Source organism: Siphateles boraxobius, unplaced genomic scaffold (assembly GCF_051911475.1).
Source record: "Siphateles boraxobius isolate OS27281-9 unplaced genomic scaffold, OSU_SipBor_1 66, whole genome shotgun sequence".
Lineage (NCBI taxonomy): Eukaryota > Metazoa > Chordata > Actinopteri > Cypriniformes > Leuciscidae > Siphateles > Siphateles boraxobius.
In genome coordinates this window covers 14797965-14816081 of record NW_027509193.1, presented here as the reverse complement: position 1 = coordinate 14816081, position 18117 = coordinate 14797965, and the positions used below count along the sequence as shown (strand labels likewise).

The 18117-nt window shown below is 38.3% G+C and overlaps 1 protein-coding gene across 3 annotated transcripts; it reads right to left on the bottom strand.

The window, feature by feature from the left end:
• Positions 1-4: 4 nt before the first annotated feature.
• On the bottom strand, positions 5-13291 carry tmc5 (transmembrane channel like 5). Of its 3 annotated transcripts, none has more exons than XM_077212477.1 (18): positions 13176-13291; positions 11451-11545; positions 9795-9897; positions 9637-9706; positions 9283-9537; positions 5532-5674; positions 5031-5178; positions 4802-4954; positions 4547-4719; positions 4381-4456; positions 4195-4292; positions 3289-3384; positions 3119-3194; positions 2905-3038; positions 1356-1529; positions 1184-1262; positions 993-1076; positions 5-491 (listed from the first exon to the last, which is right to left on the bottom strand). In XM_077212477.1, the coding sequence occupies exons 2-18, from the start codon at positions 11539-11541 to the stop codon at positions 429-431; spliced, it is 2016 nt and encodes a 671-aa protein (XP_077068592.1). In that variant the 5' UTR covers positions 11542-11545; positions 13176-13291; the 3' UTR covers positions 5-428. The 3 variants fall into 3 exon arrangements, with proteins under 3 accessions (XP_077068592.1, XP_077068591.1, XP_077068590.1); XM_077212476.1 differs by lacking the exon at positions 13176-13291 and adding an exon at positions 12544-12575 and having other exon boundaries at positions 11451-11546; XM_077212475.1 differs by lacking the exon at positions 13176-13291 and adding an exon at positions 11647-12183.
• Positions 13292-18117: the final 4826 nt, after the last annotated feature.

The following is an 18117-nucleotide window of genomic DNA, read 5'->3' as shown; positions in this document are numbered from 1 at the left end:
CTTATTTACATATTTAAATATTTATTTCTTGATATTTACAAAGAAATCAGAATAAATTATTAGGATGTACCAGATTATGTAGTGGGAGGAAAAACTCAAATGACTAGGGGTAAAATGTTAGCTTGTTTTTCCTACTTATCATGAGGAAAGTACGGAGCCCTGCGCATGACTTGCAGGGTGAAAAAAGGATATAATGCCCATGCATTTAGAATTAATTCCCAAGACTTATTAAATTGTTCTTCTGTTTTAGAGAAGTTGTAGCCATTATTTAACTAAATGAAAATGAGGGAACACATGGTTTCCAAACAATTCCTCTTCCCATCCAATACACACAGGATAGTTAGATTTTTCTGAGTAAGTTACAGATAAATGCAATATTTACAGAAAAATGAATGGGATTACACCAAAAATAATCAGAGAATATATTGTCACATATCGAAGGGCAGAGTATTCATCCAGTTTGTGTTGAAATGTGGTGTCTGGTCGAAGTCCTACATGACAGAAAATAAGATCAAGATGATGATTGTTTAAAAGTGCTTTCAAATGAGCAAAAAGTTTCAGTTGTACTGAATATATGACCTCACAAGAAAAATGCTGTGCTTTTTTTCTGCTTTTACAGGCCGCCAGAAAGAGTGAGATGGAAATACATTTGACATAAATATTGATCTTATTTCGATCCCTGCTACATGTCAGAAGGGAACGTGGGACCTCTGTCTGTTAAGAGGGAACGTGTGACCTCTGTCTGTTAAGAGGTTGTGGCGTTTGAAGGCACGGCCCCTGGCAGTAGAGTATCTTCAGTATGAAGGTGCCCTATTCTGGGGTTTCTCTGAAGCCTGCTAAGGACTGTAGTACCCTGAGTTCTGTTGTGTTGGGCTGAAATCTCCACAATCACAATATGTTTCTCTTTCTGTTGAGTACAGTATTTTACTAACGATAACTAGATGCAAGAAGAATGTATGTTAGACCAGACAGAACACATGAGAAACACGCACCTGAGGTATGTAAGATGCCATTTCCCTTCTCTGCTTCTGTATAGTTTGTAGTTTATTCAAAAGAAACACTTTGTCCTTTCCTTCCTGTCAGGCAGATGGAAGAAGAGTCACTGAGGTTAAAACTATTAGTTTTTGACGACACAGAAGTGCAGTGGATGCTAAAGTGACGTCCGTATTATCTCAGCACTCACATTCACAATCTCCTCTCGCAGAGTCTTGATGAGCTGTTTCCGTCCCTGAGTGATTTGCCAGAGAAAAAAAGTGATGACTCTGAAAGAATAGAGCGAGGAATGAAGAAAGGTCCAGAAAAAAGGTTTCCTTTTGTGTTAAGGCATTCACAAAACATCCAGCTTGTGGACTTACAGAATGATGAGGCTAATCAGATAGTAGAAGAGTTCACTTCTCAGTACGTTTTCAAATATCCACCAGACCCATTTACTTTCAGGAGGGTCCTGGATTGAATCAATCCAATTGAAAATGGCGTAGAAGGGGGTGTCGAGACCCTGGAAGGGCCCACACTGATCTGAGGGCTGTAGACTGCAAGACAAGCGGAAAAGACTGTAACATAGAGTAAGGTCCGGTTTACACAATGCATTTTGCACCCCACTGTGTTGCTTTTATCTACATAATGTGCTAGACCAGTGTTTCTCAACCTTTTTTGACACCAAGGCCCTCCTATCCATAACCCCAACCCCCTTCGTCCACAACAATATTCAAATGCCTCATGATTTTTTTTCCAGAAGTTCATGATTTACTTTATGACCCAAGGAGAAGGTTTTTAAAATTATATTTTGAACTCAAAATTTCTACCCCATTCAAATATTTGGAAGTCCGGCATAACTAGAAAAATTTATATTCAATAAAAAAAAAAATCTTTAAATTATTTTATTAATTTATTTGGCTTTTCTGGGCATAGCAATCACACTTTTAAAATAGGCTGCCTCATATATCCAATTGTTTTAAGACAGTTGTTTAGAGGGTGAATTAATATAAGAAATATTTTGATTTTTTTGTTGTTTTGTGTTATTTTAAATCAAGTCGGAAATCGAAACGAAAGTTGCGATAGTCTTTTATTCCCTATTGTGACATATTCAAATGAAACATTCTGAAACAAGAAGAAATTTAGGGCGGGACCGCTGTGGTTTGCTATTGCTGTGATGTCATGTGAGTGACAGGTTGTCCCACGGCCCACCCTAGCATTAGTTGCTGCAAGAGGGAGGAGTTATTTTGATTAAAGATTAAAAAATGTATTAAAAAATTTTGTGCATGGTTAAATCATATAAAAAAGACTGCAATATTCTATAAACAATAAGAATTCTCCATTTTGATTTCATGATGACTTTAGGTCTTCTTGAAGCCCCCTTGGAAGTTTGCTGCGGCCCCCTGGTTGAGAACAACTGATCTAGACGGATATCTTTGACCATTGCACACCTCTCGCTCTCAGCGTCTCACACGTTATTAAAAGGCAGTGTCAAATTAAAAGATCAACCTTTAAAAACGTTTAGTTTTAATTTTTCTATTTCTCTGCGCTTAAATGCAAGAGCGTGAACAGCCTCGTTTACAGATTACGCCGCCTTACATCTTAAAACACAAATGGTATTTAGACAGGTTTTTTAGTTCCTTTAACTTGACACGAGATTAAAAAAGAACGATTTTACCCTGTTCTTGCCATGAACATACCCTGTCAAAACAACTAATAAATAAACTGACATGGCATTTTAAAAATGTGGTGCTTGCAGAACAAAGCGCCTATTTAGATCATGTTTAAATAGATAAGCTATAACAAAAATCATATTGATTGGTGTCACTCTCTAATCTGTCGTAGAATTAGGAAGTGTTCACGATTATACGAAACAAAATGAAACAACAAACTACATTTAAGATATGTCATTTGGTCGGAAGTCAACTCCACCTCCACACTGTGAATGCTACCATGGACAGCGTGCCCACAAATGAGGGGAAGAAGAGCAGGGCGATGAAGACTGTCTGTATCTGTGCGGCTCTGCCCGTGTGTTTGGGAGGCTGACAGTTCATGCTCAGACTGATCTGAAACAGGAACCGTGAGACTAAGAACATGCAATATAATCTCGACTGCAAGGCCAAAGTGATGCTATAATGGTGCTTACCTTTTTCAAGTAAAAGATGATAAACAATTTGAAGACTTGCATTACAGGAAGTAGGGGGGAGAAGTAAATTCCTATCCTGGGGCAGAAAGGAAGAGAGATAAAAGAGACAGTGCAATCAGCTTGAAGGAATATCAAAGTATAGACCTTAAGAGATGCAGATATTGACTTACCAAGCCAGAGTCTGGGCATAGATCAGATCAAGTACATTCCTAGCAATGTCAAACTCTGGGACGCCAAGACTCTGGATGCACATGGTTCCGATTACACTGTAGCAATTTTGAAAAAGTGAAACGAAAGTGAATCTATTGATTCTGTGTCATTTGTAATCAGTAATTACTCTTCATTTGAAAGGGTCCACAGTACACTCATGAACAGAACTGTAATGTAAACCATTTTCTTAGATTTATTTATTTATCGGTCTGTAAAAACAGTTTATTCTACAAAGTAAACGGCAAATATATTTTTTACAGTATTCAAAAGTTTGGGGTCAGTAAGATATGTAAAAAATGTAAAAATAAACAAATTACAATTATTTAAATTTAGCATTTATATTCATTTACTTAGCAAGGATGCATTTAATTGGTGACCTTATAATGTTACAAAATATGTCTATTTTAAATAGATTCACGATGTTGTTCTTTTGAACTTTTTATTCAAAAAATGATTCGTTTCTGAAGGATCATGTGTCACGTAAGGCTGAAGCAATGGCACAGAAACTTCAGCTTTCCCATGACAGGAATAAATTACATTTGAAAATATATTCAAATTCAAAACAGTTATTTTAAATTGCAGTAATATTTCACAATATTACTGTTTTACTGCATTTTTTTTAATCAAAATAAATGCAGCCTTGGTGAACATATGAGACTTTCAAAAACAAAAATAAAAAAAACAACATACAAACTCCAAACTTTGGAACGGTAGTATTCTTTGGAATCTTAGAAAAATTCTACTAAAGCTGCATACAATTTTTACATATTAAAGTGGTGGAAATCATCCACTGAATGGTACTAAATTTCCAGCTGTGAGCTGCCTTTTGCAGGCCTACTTCAGCAGCCAAGATGTATTTGACTCACTTGCGTAGGAATTCCCCAAAGAAAATGCCGAGTAGACAGAATATGAAGTCAATTATCAGCAGTCGATACACACTCTGCCCCACAAAGGACTCCCAACACTTGAATATAAAAAAGATTACAACTGCGTAAAAACATAATCATGCTTTGCTAGTAATCCATGATAAATTTCACTTATGGTGCACCTACTGAGATTCTGTTGGGAACAAAATTCAGCCAGTAAAAGCAAAGAATTCCAAGAAGAGACATCTTTAAAACAACATTTCTAGGAACAAAACAGACAATAAAGATGAGGTCACCTGGTATTGTTAGCAATGGAAATCTGATGCCTCTGGTGACAAAACAATTATCACACCTGATGATGCTTATGTAGATCTGTGCTCGTGGATTGGAGTAGCTCTCCATTTTGCTGATGAGGGAGTAGAGGAGAGGCACGATCAGGTTTATGAGAGACACAACCACAGGCAGAAGCAGAGTAGATGCCTCGGCCTTTAAATCATTTGGATCATGATCGTAATTAAAGGTCTGCTGTAAAACATATGCACAAGAGCGTGAAATGCAGGCAAAATGAGTATTTTTTGTGTATTTACCACACTGTGAATGAACTTACCAGCTGATCTGTCCCCAGGAAGTAGATCCCTGCACCGGAGCCTAGGGCAAGTCCTAAAGAGAGTAGCCAGGCCAGTAGGTGGAGAGACAAACGCTTTATTCTGTCAGAGAGAGACGTTTTGTTTTTCTCTTGTAACCTTTCTGATAAGGACTCCTGGAAGACACGGTCAAAATGAGCCAATGGAAACAGAAAAGGGATGACACTTTCAAGAAAGTAAACGGGTATGAACCTTCAGCTGAATACCGAGGTTGTTCTTGTTGTACTGAATGGCTTTTTCATTGACCACACTGAAGTCCCAGCTGCACAAGAGACGCCATGCTCCTCCAGAGACGGGTCCTGTCTCCAGCACAAAGTTATTCTGAAAGGACCTGGACATGCTGAGGAGGAGGAAAAGAAAACCAGATCTTTTTTTCTGCATTCCATTCTGGCATTAATCTAACATTCTGTATACATGTTATCTTGTTACACCGTTCATTACTTCTGCTCACATGGTGACTTTTGAGTCACAAAATGCAAATTTTCAAACTTCAAAACATTCATATTTGTCTAGGAAATTATCATAGCCAATGACTGGAACCTTATATTTCCATATGGCTTTCAAATGGCAAACATTTTATACGTGAAATTTGGGAAAATGTGCAACAGGAAGTTGTCTAGCTACAAAACAAGCTTTGTATTGCTTGTATGCTGTAAAGGCCTTAGAAACCTAGCGTACCGCTAAATATGTTACCTGTAGATAAGAGACACCCCACACAGCACCAGATATGCAGCTATGGTGAAAAAGTAGGCCAACTGCATGTTGTAGGCTGGTGTGGATACAATCACTTCACCATTATAACCACCATAGAACAAGACCGTCTGGTTGAAATAACCCTGTCGACAAAGATATTGTCACTCCATATTCTATAGATCTAGAAAACCAACGTTTTGTATGATGAACACAAGATTCAGTTCATTAAGTTCAGTTAATGCATTAATTATCATGATTTTTTTTTAAATATTTTTACCACATTTATTAAGATCTCTAATACATTTTTTAACTTTTAAAGCTGTAAAAAATTATGATTGGTTAATGATTAATACATTATCATTCATTTACTTCAATTAAATTAACTTTAGTATTTAATTTACTTAAGTTGTGTTCGGGTCATTTTGACCCGGAGAGGATTTTCCTGTATCCCAAAAAGCTAGTTAATGTTATTGCATTTGACTAAATTTACTGACTAAATTTACTCTCACAGAAGTAAATTTACTTCTCTGAGAGTCTAACAACTTCCCAAAAATGTTTTGATACTTTTTGTAATTTCTTGTGGGTTTTTTCCACATTGTAACACTTGTGGTGACCGGTAAAAAATGTCTGGCTTAAAAAAAATTGCTTATAAATCTTTCATTATGCTACATCATCACCAAATATTATGCTACACCATCACCAAATATTAAACTCAATCTTTTTGTCAACTTGTTTTCTTTCAATCAGGACCGGGTTTATATTTCTTTTTGGAATTGAGGCCTTATTTATCTGAGTCTTACAGGTTATTATACCTTAGTTTTTCAGTGAAAAACGGCATTATTTGTAAATAATTTTACATAAAATGTGAAAAACATTTGTACCGTTTACCACACTAGTGTGCTATAATGTTAAACCAGGATTTAAAAAAAAAAAGCATTTATTTTGTACAAAATGGCAACACTTGTGATGTTCCCTGTCAAAAATGACCGGCCAAAAAAACAACAACTTATAAATATATTGTTATGCTATTTTATCACCAAATACTGGATTAATACTTTTAGTCAACTTGTTTTCTTTAAATTAGGACAGGTTTAGTATTTATTTTTAAAATGTTTGATCGTAGGTCTCATTGATCTGAGCTTATATTGGTCAAAAATGACTGCCCATTGAAAATGAATTGAATGGGAGAATCGATAATCAAAGAAACAATTAGTGTTCACAGGAGCATGTTCATCATGTTCACATATGTACATGTGGGCTTGCAAAAGTAAAGGCCTCGGATCTGTGCATGTGTGGATACATGCATACACGTGCATCGGCGCACATACGCACACACACACATTTATGTACACAAACAAACTATTTTGCAGGCTTGCAGAATTTCTTTTTCACAGACATGTCACATGAACTTTATTCTCAAATCAGTGAGGCTCAGATCAATGAGGCCTACGATTTATCATTTCCAAAAATAAATACAAAACCTGTCCTAATTGAAAGAAAACAAGCTGACAAAAAGATTGAATGCAATATTGGTGATACGGTACATATCAAGAGATTTATAAGCAATTATTTTCAAGCCGGTCATTTTTGACTGGGAACACCACAAGTGTTATAGGGTTTTCAACCCAGCACAAGGGTTAAATACTTAAAATAATACTTACATTAACTTAAATGCTGTAATAAAAGTGTGAGGAGTGTAGGAGTGAGCCCACAGGGAATGGTTACCGGGCGGGTATTTCAATCCTATCCTCCGATCACCCATCCCACACGGCACCCTAGGGTGGGGCATGGTAATGGGGACTCCGCCTTCGCGGACGAAGGCGAGTCTCGATCTCAACACCACGATCATATTCCCGCATGAGCCATCCACAAAAGCTGCTTCAGCGTGCTGTAAGCCCAAACATGTGATGCAACAATTTGCGGCAACACTGACAGGGATGGTGGAGCCTGTACCAGTGAAGCACTCACTTTCTTCGCCCTCAATCGGCCATCAGACAAACAAATACAGAAATGTGATGCTGTTAAAGGTGCAGTGTGTGATTTTTTACGACATCTAGCGGTTCGGCTGCGAGTTGCACTGAGGGCTCAGCCCACTGCTCACCCCTCCCTTTCGAAGAAGCTACGGTGCCTGAAACTGGACAAACATATCGTCGTCTGAGACAGCAGAGAATAGCCAGAGTAAGCCAAGAGTGTGTAACATTGTCACTGTTTCTGTACCACGGTCCATTATAAACCACATCATGGATAAAGTTTACAAAGCCATAGTCAGGTGAGGATCAAGGGTCTTAATATATAATATAATAATAGTAATCAGCTGATTGTCTCACAAACGTAACCAGCACATTTCCCCCCACATAGCAAACCCATAATACAGCGAGGGAGAAGAACCACATGAAACTATGCAACTATATATTGTTTCTAACAGGAAAGTAAAAGTTTAGCTGGCTCAATATGAGCTGTTACTGTGGCTGAGCTGGTTAAAGCGTAAAGTCTTGTTTAAACTCGACGTGTCCGCATGAGCCCAAAGGTGCGCGCGGCAAAAATGGCATGATTGTACAGCGCGCGCCACTCCGCATCCCCTAGACACCATTTACTACAAACAATAGGCTTTTTTTCTCTGATTTTGAAAACTGTACGCGATCGACTTAAAATGGTTCCAAGATCGACGGGTTGGTGATTCCTGTAACGTTACTGTTTTACGGTCAATGACAAGAGTACTAATCAGCTGTCTCACGAACGTGCAGCACATTTATCCCCACATAGCAAAGCCATAACACAGCGAGGGAGAAGAACTAAGTTACATGAAACAATCCAACTACATATTTTACACCACTGACAAGGGAAAAGTCACTATTCACGGTGTTTATGGCTTGCTTCTAGCTTTCTGCTGCTTCTTTTTCAAGTTTGTGACGAAACGCGCTCTGTTGCGCTGTTTGTTCGCTGTCGGCTACGGTAGAAACATGACGTCACAATATGTCGACCTTCATAGAAGGGGATTCCCGCGGTTATGTAGATATAAATGTCTCATTCTAAGGTAATAAAAAACATTACGGTTTATTAAGTAAGTTCTTTATACACCACTGAAAACATAGTTATGGATGTCATATTGCATTTCTGTTAATAGATACTCAAATTTTTTACACATTGCATCTTTAAAACAGCAGTTGAGAGCTCAGAAGGCTCCCGACCACCGCTGCACTCGCGCTGCAGAACCACCAGCACCGGGAGAGACTTCCTGAAGAAGCGCCGACAAACTCGTTTGTTGTAATATAACAAGACTCTTCAGAGACATCGACATCAAGACCGATTAGCTCTGAAGCGAAAGACAACTGGTGCGTGCATCCACTTCCGTATTTAAACCCGCGCCGCGGGGAGGAGTGTGAGATGCAAATCTCGCACGCCAATGTGCATTGGCTTGTTTTAACAGTACTCGAAGATGACAGGCTCCCTATGCGTGATCCCAACCAGTCAACACGTAGACTACGTCGACGTGAGCGACTGAAAGGGAACCTTTAACATCCATGGAACCTTTCCATTCCACAAAAAGGTTCTTATAGTGGGAAAAAGGTTCTTTAGATTATTAAAATGTTCTTCAAACTTAGAAAAGTATTTTGAAAAGAACTGTTCACTAAAAGGTTCTCTGAGCAAAATAAAAAAAATCTTCGATATGGCATCGCTGTAAAAAAAACCTTCTTAATTCACTAGTTAAGTGTTAATAAATATAAAGTTTGGACTCAATATTAAAACTCACCACCCCTGTGAGGAGCTCAAGTCCTCTGAACTCTGTGACGCTGCTGATATTGGGCGCATGCACAATTTGTGGGATTGTGATGAAGCAGAAGTTGATGAGGAGGGAGAAGAGGTTGAACTTCAGCAGCCATTTAAGGAACAAGAAGTAGGAGAGGACAGAAGTGCCAAACCTGCCCCCGATCTCCTTCAGGGTGTCCTGCCATACAACCAAATGCTGCCTGGCTGATGCCAAGTTGGCGCGGAATCTGCGGAAAGACTAAAGAGGCGGATTATTAGTCTTGAAATATTATAGCACTTGATTGTGAACCATGATAATAATTAATCTAGATTTAAAAAAGTGTGTTTATCTTTTTACCCGAGACACCTGTTGACGACAGTCTGCACGGAGGATGGTCTTTGAGAGTTTGACAGAGTTCACTCTATTCCTGTTGAGGGGAGTGTAAGTTCAAGTTTAGATCAAATTTAGCATTGTGGGAAATACTGCAAAAATGTATTATTATAAAATACGTAAACCTGATTGTTTTCCTCTCATTAAATGACATAGGTAATGATCGAATTGCTTGAAATCTGCCTCCGGCTGACAGGTTAACCAGGTCTGAAACCAGTTCAGATGTCTCTGGGATCACAGACATTAAGATAGTTCATATCTGAAACAGTCCTTCTTATTGTAGACAATGTAACATATTTGTTCCAAAACCCTTTCTGTACAATATATACACAATATAAATATACAGTGCCTTGTGAAAGTATTCATACCCCTTCTTTTTAATTGTATGTTACTGCCTTATGTTAAACTACTTTAAATTACTTTTTTTTGTCCCACGTTAATCTACACTCCATACACCATACTGACAAAGCAAAAACAGATTTGTGACAACTTTGCAAATTTATTAAAAATACATTGCATTAGTTTCAAACCCATTTCTGGGACACTTAAAGTTTAGCTCAGGAGCAGTCCAATTTGGCTTGTAGATATTACTACAATTTAAGTGGAGTTAACCTGTGGCAAATTCAGTTGAATGGTCTAACAGCTGAAAATGCATATCAAAACAAAAACCAAACCACGAGGACAAAGGAACTGCATGTATAGCTAAGAGACAGGATTGTATCAAGGCACAGATCTGAGGAAGACTACAAAAAAATTCTGCTGCATTGAAGGTTGACAGAAGCATGTAGCCTCCATAATCCGTCATGGAAGAAAGTCTGGAACAATTAGGACTCTTCCTAGAGCTGGCCTTCTAGCCAAACTGAGCAATGGATTGAGAAGGGCCTTGGTTAGAGTGACGACCAAGCTGATGATGATCACTCTGGTTGATCATATATGGTTATGGGAGAAATACAGAAGGACAAACATCACTGCAACACTCATGGATGACTCTGTGAATGGCCTTGAGTGGCCCAGCAAGAGCTTGGGCTTGAACCTAATCGAACATCTATGGAGAAATCTGAAACTGACTATCCACTGATGGTCCCATCTAACCTGACAAAGCTTTAGGGGATCTGAGGAGAAGAATGGCAGAAAATCACCAAATGCAGATGTGCAAAGCTTGTCACATCATATCCAAAAAGACTTGAGGCTATAAAGGTGCTTTAACTAAGTATTGAGTTAAGGGTAGAAATACTACCCTTTTCGGATTTTCCTTTTTAATACATTTGCAAAGTTGTCACAAATCTGTTTTTTGCTTTGTCATTATGGTGAAAGGAGTGTAGATTGTAATTTAAAGTAGTTTAACATAAGGCAGCAAGCAACATAACAAAACGTGAAAAAAAACCAAAGGGGTACTACGAATACTTTCACGAGGCACTATATACCTATATATAGTCACTACACTTCTAAACTACACTATTCGTAGACTACCAGTAGAATTTTTAGTAAATAAAAAGTAAATAACACTTTTATTCAGAAATTAATACATTTAGTTGTTCAAATGTGACAGTAAAGACATTTATAATTTTACAAAACATTTCTGTTTTAAATAAATGCTGTTCTTTTGAAGTTTCTATTCATCAAAGAATCCTGAAAACAAATGTATCCTCAAATATAATACAAAAAATTCTCAACATATAATACAATAATAAGAAATGTTTCTAGAGCAGCATATTTTATAGGCTAGATATAGTTATAGGCTAGATATAAATATCAAGCAGATTCGGTCAAATATGACTTACTGTTTTCAACTTCCTGTCGGATTTCGTTTGCAGTAAGTCCCAGGGTTCCCAGAGCTGTGCCATGCTGTGGGAATACACTCATCCTCCTCATCCTGCTGTTTTGATCATAGATTTGTCAGAGAATAAATAAATTCCTTTTAAATACTACATGTATGTATACATGCTCCAGGAACAATAAACTGCTGGGTTTGCTGACCTCACTGGAGGAACAAGGAAGCTGTGGTTTAATTGTAGGATACAAGGTACAAGTGGGCTGTAACTCATTTTATCTTTGTGCCTTGTTGTCCGGGTAACGGGTTTCACCAACCAATACCATTCAGGAGGAACTCTGTGGTCAGGTATTGCATTACATTTAAAAAGGTATTCATTAGTTATTCATTAACTGTGACTGTCTTTCAACTTGTCAGCAGCAATATAATGACGACATACTGAACAACAACTGTTGTTTACTTTTTGAAGGATTAAACAAATTCATGAACGTTGGCAGAAAGATATGTTTGATGTTGTTAGCAAACCGATTGTTAAATCTCTCACCTGGTGTCACCATGGGACTTACAGCTTAAAAAATGAACTGTTATTTGATCTGTTCTAATTTCCATTCCCCCGTTACAGGGTTAATTTGTTCTACTTTTGTTTAGGGAAATTTTTAGGAACTGATTAGGTTGTTCTGAAAATTTCCAGTCAATATGGTCATGCAAATGTTTTAATCTGTCACATTTGTCTTGGATGGCAAGTCTCTCTTAAGGTTTTTGACCTACAGAACGTGTCACTGTACCATTATCAGCAAGTGAAATAGATCTTATTCAGAGCCGTGCCATGAGGACAGTTATGAATGAAAGCGAAGCTGTGAGGGATAAAGAGAACACCGTGTTTCGGTTTGTTTTTTGTTCAATGGCATCCGCTGTAAAGCTCCTAGATCGCATATCATGTTCCACAGCTCCTGTTGTCTGGAATTTTGTCTATTGAAGTTTCTTAGAAAGATATTTTGCAGTGTTTCATAAACTGATAATCCAAAAAAACTTATAACAGTAACCTGCTTAAAGGGATAGGCCTAACGTTAGTTCCCCAAAAATTCTGTTATTATTTACTCAGCCTTATGTTGTTCCAAACTTGTATGAGTGTCTTATATAATTTTTCCCCATCCCTCACAGCCTAGCTTTCATTCCCGTTAAAAATCAAAGATGGCGCTGCTGTTCAAGACTAATAATCCAATGAATCAGTAACTGTTACTCCAAAATGGTCAATTAAATCAAGAGATTAGATGAATACCTTTTTGTTATTTAGGCCTATATATTTAACAAATGCGTGTTAAATAAACATTTACAACAATAATATATAAATACAAATACTCGATCGTTTTAGTGTTTTGTACGTTAAGGAATATTCATAGTAATCTTTTTAAAAGTCCAAAATTTGACAAAATGGAAACCAAAAGTATCACAGATTTGCTTCGTTTTTATTTAGCCTAACCGCTTATGAATTTTTGTGACGTCCTCTGGTAGATAGCTACCTACATGTTATGATTCAGTGATTTGCACACAAAAAAATACAAAAAGTCACTTGTCATCGGGCATCGTCTACTGTGAGACTGGACTGGAGTAACGATGTGGCCTGCAGAAAACATCACGATTCAAACGTATTCAATTTTTCGAGTCACTGTGATGAATCAAAATCCCCACCATAACGTTATCGGTTTTGTTTGTCTCAAATAAGTTAACTGTTTACCTTAAGAATATTCTCAGGGATGATGACAGCAGCTGATATCGTCCGTCAGGTAACGTTAAACGCTGTTTGTTGTTCTGTTTTTGCTTTGTGCGTGTGTGTGTGTGTGTGTGTGTGTGTGTGTGGAGAAACTCGGAGAAAAAAGACAACAGTTTAGGCCTAGCAGCTACTTAAATTATCTGTCAATTAAATTAATGGGAATTTACCAACACGTAGGCCTACCATAAAAATAAGGCCTAATAATAAAAAAAAGAATCAACAATAAAAAAATACACTTCTCACAAAACTACAATGTTAACTTTATTTACATCAGCTATTGTTACTTCTGAAATATTCTGAAAGAGTTTAACAGCTGTTTGAAGGCGAAATTGTAAATCAAAATAAACGTTAAATTCTATGATGGGTGGTAACGTTAGGCTAATTCATGTTTTGAAGATGGTTACTGTCTTGAATAAGACTGATTGATTTTACACCAAGCAGTAGATGGCAGTATTGGAACATCATTTTTTTTGTTCCCCAGTCTCCTGCTGTTGTGAATTGTAGAAGGCGGCATTTATAAAACTAAAGTACATTAAAAAATTTGTTTAAATGTAGTCACACAAGAGCTGAATATGAACATCTCAGTGTATGAGTGCTTTTAGTTGAGGTCACATTTACAGGCACTGTTTTTTTGACACTGGCAGAACAATTACTGTTGAAAATGATAATGGGGTCAAAATTAAAGTGTTCATTCTAAACTTTATGAAACCAGCCAAGATAATCTGTGCCTTTTCTTACTTTTAGCATGGCTGAAAAAAAACCTAGAGAAGGACTGATAAACAGAGCTAACGGAATGCTTTGAATAATTCATGCATATATAGGGTAAAGTCTTTTTAGACTCATTTAGATTGTTTTAAAATATACTTGTTGGAATTACATGTCATTATTACACTCCTATTCTGAATTCTATTATGAATGAAGTACAACATGCATTTATTGATTTTGCAATGAGGACATCAGACAGACTGGATAGTGTTCATTGCTTTTAGTAGGCCTACTTTTTGTTCAAATTAAACACACACTAAAATACTTTAATGTAATATCAGATCTGGAATTTGATTCTAAAAATCATGTTATTGTAATTGCATCATTACTTTTGCCCAGAAAACTCCAATATGTTCATTCCACACCCATCTCACCCTCCGTCTCTCTTTCAGGGTGGCTGTGTATAATTGCAGCTGATAATATTAGTCTGACATACGATTCGCAGGCTTGAGCAAGGGCCAATTAACTGGTGTGAACCTTTCAGGGACAAATCCAGGCCCTGCCAGAATCTAGACTGCAGCTGCGTGATGTGTCTGACCTGAGTAGCATGCCTGTCCAAAGGCAAACCATTCGCACCAACACATAACAGCTTTTCACACTGATCAACTTGCCCTGAAGGATGTGCTGCTCGACGTGCTTTCAGTAAGCCCTCATGTCGCACGGCATCATGTGAAAGGTGTTGGTTGATCCAGGCTGGTAGATCCATGGCACTGGCCAGGGCAAAGCAACAAATCCTGCCGACCCAGAGATTCCCCTCAGCTAAATGTCATGCGAGCTAGTTTAGTATCACTAGGACTGAATCACGTTGACCCTGCTGCACTCAGACATATTTGTAGAAATAGCTGCATGGGTTTGAGCCAATACCACAGTGCTCCTTCAACACACTTTCTGTCGATCGTTGAGGCAAGGGGTCAAGCCATGACAAATGTCATCTGCTTCTGGGAGACGGCGGAAATGTGCCAGCGCAGTGACCGTTCAGGGCATGGGTGACGCTGCGGCCAGACGAGGCCAGAGGCCATGTGCCACTTAGCAACCAGTAACATTTTGTTGATGAAGACGTAAAGAATGTTAGGCAGCGGCAAGGGCTGATAAGAATGGGGGGTCGTTATGGTGACAGGAAACAACAAAAAAAAACCATCATCGGATTAATATGAGGCCTTAGTGACTCCTTTATTCTGTCAAAATGATTCATAAAATATTTATGGCAATAATGGGGAGGATTATTCTAGTGCAGTGAAACCCGATCAGAATGGGTAATTGTATCCACTGCCTCTGTGCTGGCTAGCAGAGGGTGCGGCATGAGGGGAGAGACGTGCTTCTAAATCAGAACCGAATAGTACTCTGTGTCAGTCAGAATGAAGGCGAGGGAACACTCTCTGTCACTGCAATGAGATTCGAGTCAGGGATGGATATCTTGGCATAATTAAATGATCGTGGCCTCTTCCTTTGCCTGGGCGCTTCTTTGATTCATTGTTTATTGTGCGTCGGCTCTCTTATTTGGCACAGGGAATCTCTGGTGACCCCTGGTTAGAGCTTAGTGCTGAACAGCAATCGTTTTTTGGTAATTGGAAATAAAGCTAAAAAATGTAATATATAAATATTAGATGAAAATGTTTTAATAATAATAATAATACATTTATTTATAGAGCGCTCTCAATCAAAGTGCTTTACAAAAAGAATATAGTTAAAATACAAGCAGTACAATAACAATTTAAAATCGAGACATCCATACATCCATCCCACCCTGCACACAAGGCCGCAGGGGGCTGCAGCCAATCCCATCCCACATTAACGAAAAAGGCGAGGTACACTCCAGACAGGTTACCAGTCCCTTGCAGTACATTAAGACAGTAAAAAGTAATACCACTATACAAAAACATCAAAGATAACTGAACATTTAGGACTCATACGCAGCAGTGAATAAGTAGGTCTTAAGCTTTGATTTAAAAACCGCAATCGAACATGCCAGCCTAATATCTGCCGGAAGACTGTTCCATAGTGTTGGAGCACGAAACGAAAAGGCTCGCTCACCAACCGTTTTCTTCCTAACCTTAGGTACAGTCAGAAGTCCTGTCCCGTGGGAGCGCAGCAACCGTGTAGGCACATAAGAATTTAGAAGATCAGACAAATATAATGGTGCAAGGCCATTCACTATTTTGTATGTTAACAACAAAACCTTAAAACCAGCTCTAACCTGAACAGGGAGCCAATGCAGTGAGGCCAGCACAGGAGTTATATGCATGTATTTAGATGATCCAGTCAGAATACGAGCTGCAGCATTCTGGACCATCTGCAGACCTCGCAAACTTTTCTTAGGCAGCCCCGAGAACAGTACATTACAATAATCCAGCCTAGATGTAACAAAGGCATGGATAAGGGCCTCAGCATCTTTCAGTGCCAATATTGATCTAATCTTTGCGATTTTTCGGAGATGAAAGAAGGCTACTTTGATCACCTCTTTAATATGCAAATCAAATGATTTCGGTTTTGCCTTGAAATATTTCCTGGCAACTAACTAAAATAAGTTGAAGGACAAAAATGACTGAAATAGAAATTAAAAGATAGATTTAATTTATATCTTTAGCTTTTAAGAAATTAAAAGAAATTAAGAATTTTTAAGATATTAAAAGCTAATACATTAAAACTGTCTAACTTAATTCAAAACATTAATAAATACTTTTCAATTCAATTCAATCACATTAAAATGACATTGTTCACCCAATTAATCATTGGCATAGATTAAGGAAATCAGGCCCCATAATCATTATACAATAGTATATCTTTTACCAGTGACAGATTATATTTGGTGGACTCTTTAAGCTGTGAAATTGACTTATATTTTTCCCTGTCTGCTGCTTTTCACATCATAGCTCAGGTTGCTTATGAAGTGTGCGTTCTTCTGGTGCCATAAGCCTTGTCATATGTCATTTTCATCCAGAGTGATTAGTCACATTGCATATTCAACAGGGGGTCCAGCTGAGCAGCTGGGAATGTTAACGGATAACTCTCTTCAGGTACTCTTCAGAATAGATAAAGCACCATAGTCACCTCTGGTAATCTTATTCTATAACTTTAAGGCCTGGTAATGCTGGTCAAACATCTTAACCCTGATAGCCGCATTATGTCTGTCATGGTGCTTAATGGACAGTCAGAAACACAGCAGTCAGTCGGTGATGCTGAGTAACCAAACTTGTCCTTTAAAAACTTCCAAGTAAGCGTGCGCCTCTGTTGCACCGGTGGCTGAAACCAGCATCAGTTAAGAAGTCAGGCGAGAAGGAAATTCAACATGGTTTAAATAGCTTTGGATTTTTTCTCCCCAGCCTATCACCATGAAGGAAGAGTAGATAGCAAGCCTGCCAGAACGTCCCATAGCTTCTGCCTGCTATAAAACACCACCTGGGCTTTAAAGAAAAATGCTTTCCTGTCTCGGCCTTTAAAGGATGAATATTTTACATTTATCAGGGCTGACAAGATTTCAGTGACATAATTTATTTGCTCCTCCAACTGAATTTTAAATGCTCGGTGTTTCAAGTTATAAACCTTCTGTCTGAGCATGTGGCTAGGGGAGGTACTTATATCTGTGTTCACATGAATTTGCATTTGTTCTGCATTGGAAAACATTAAGTCTCTGCCTCAGCATAGGGAGTTTTGGATGACTTTCCAGCTGCATGCTGTCCCCATAAATATGTGTTTTCCAGGAAAGCATTAGATGCATCAGCAATATGTGCTGGATTTGTTAGCTGTGAGTCTGTTTTATCTCAGAGTGAAGGAACCTCCTTGGCTCCCCTGATCCTTCACATTGCATAATCAAAGTGGCCACGGTTTCGCAGGCTAATGACATGGTTCATGGGAGGGGGTCTTGCTCGCTCAGCCAACGTCTGCACCAGAATCGGCATCGAAAATGCATAATTTGAAAATCTTGAGCAGCATAATTTGTCAGGCTGTGTGCTCTGTCATTACTCACTGTGTCAGGTCAGGCAAATATTTATTGGTTGCCTTCAATAATAAATGGAACATTGGAGCATCTGTCACTTTGGGTTTGGGAGATGAGTAATAAGACCGTATTCAAGTTGCCGTATGGAAGATGTCCTCGGTAAAGCTCCACTGATACGGGCATCCACAGCCCCATCCCCCCCCAATC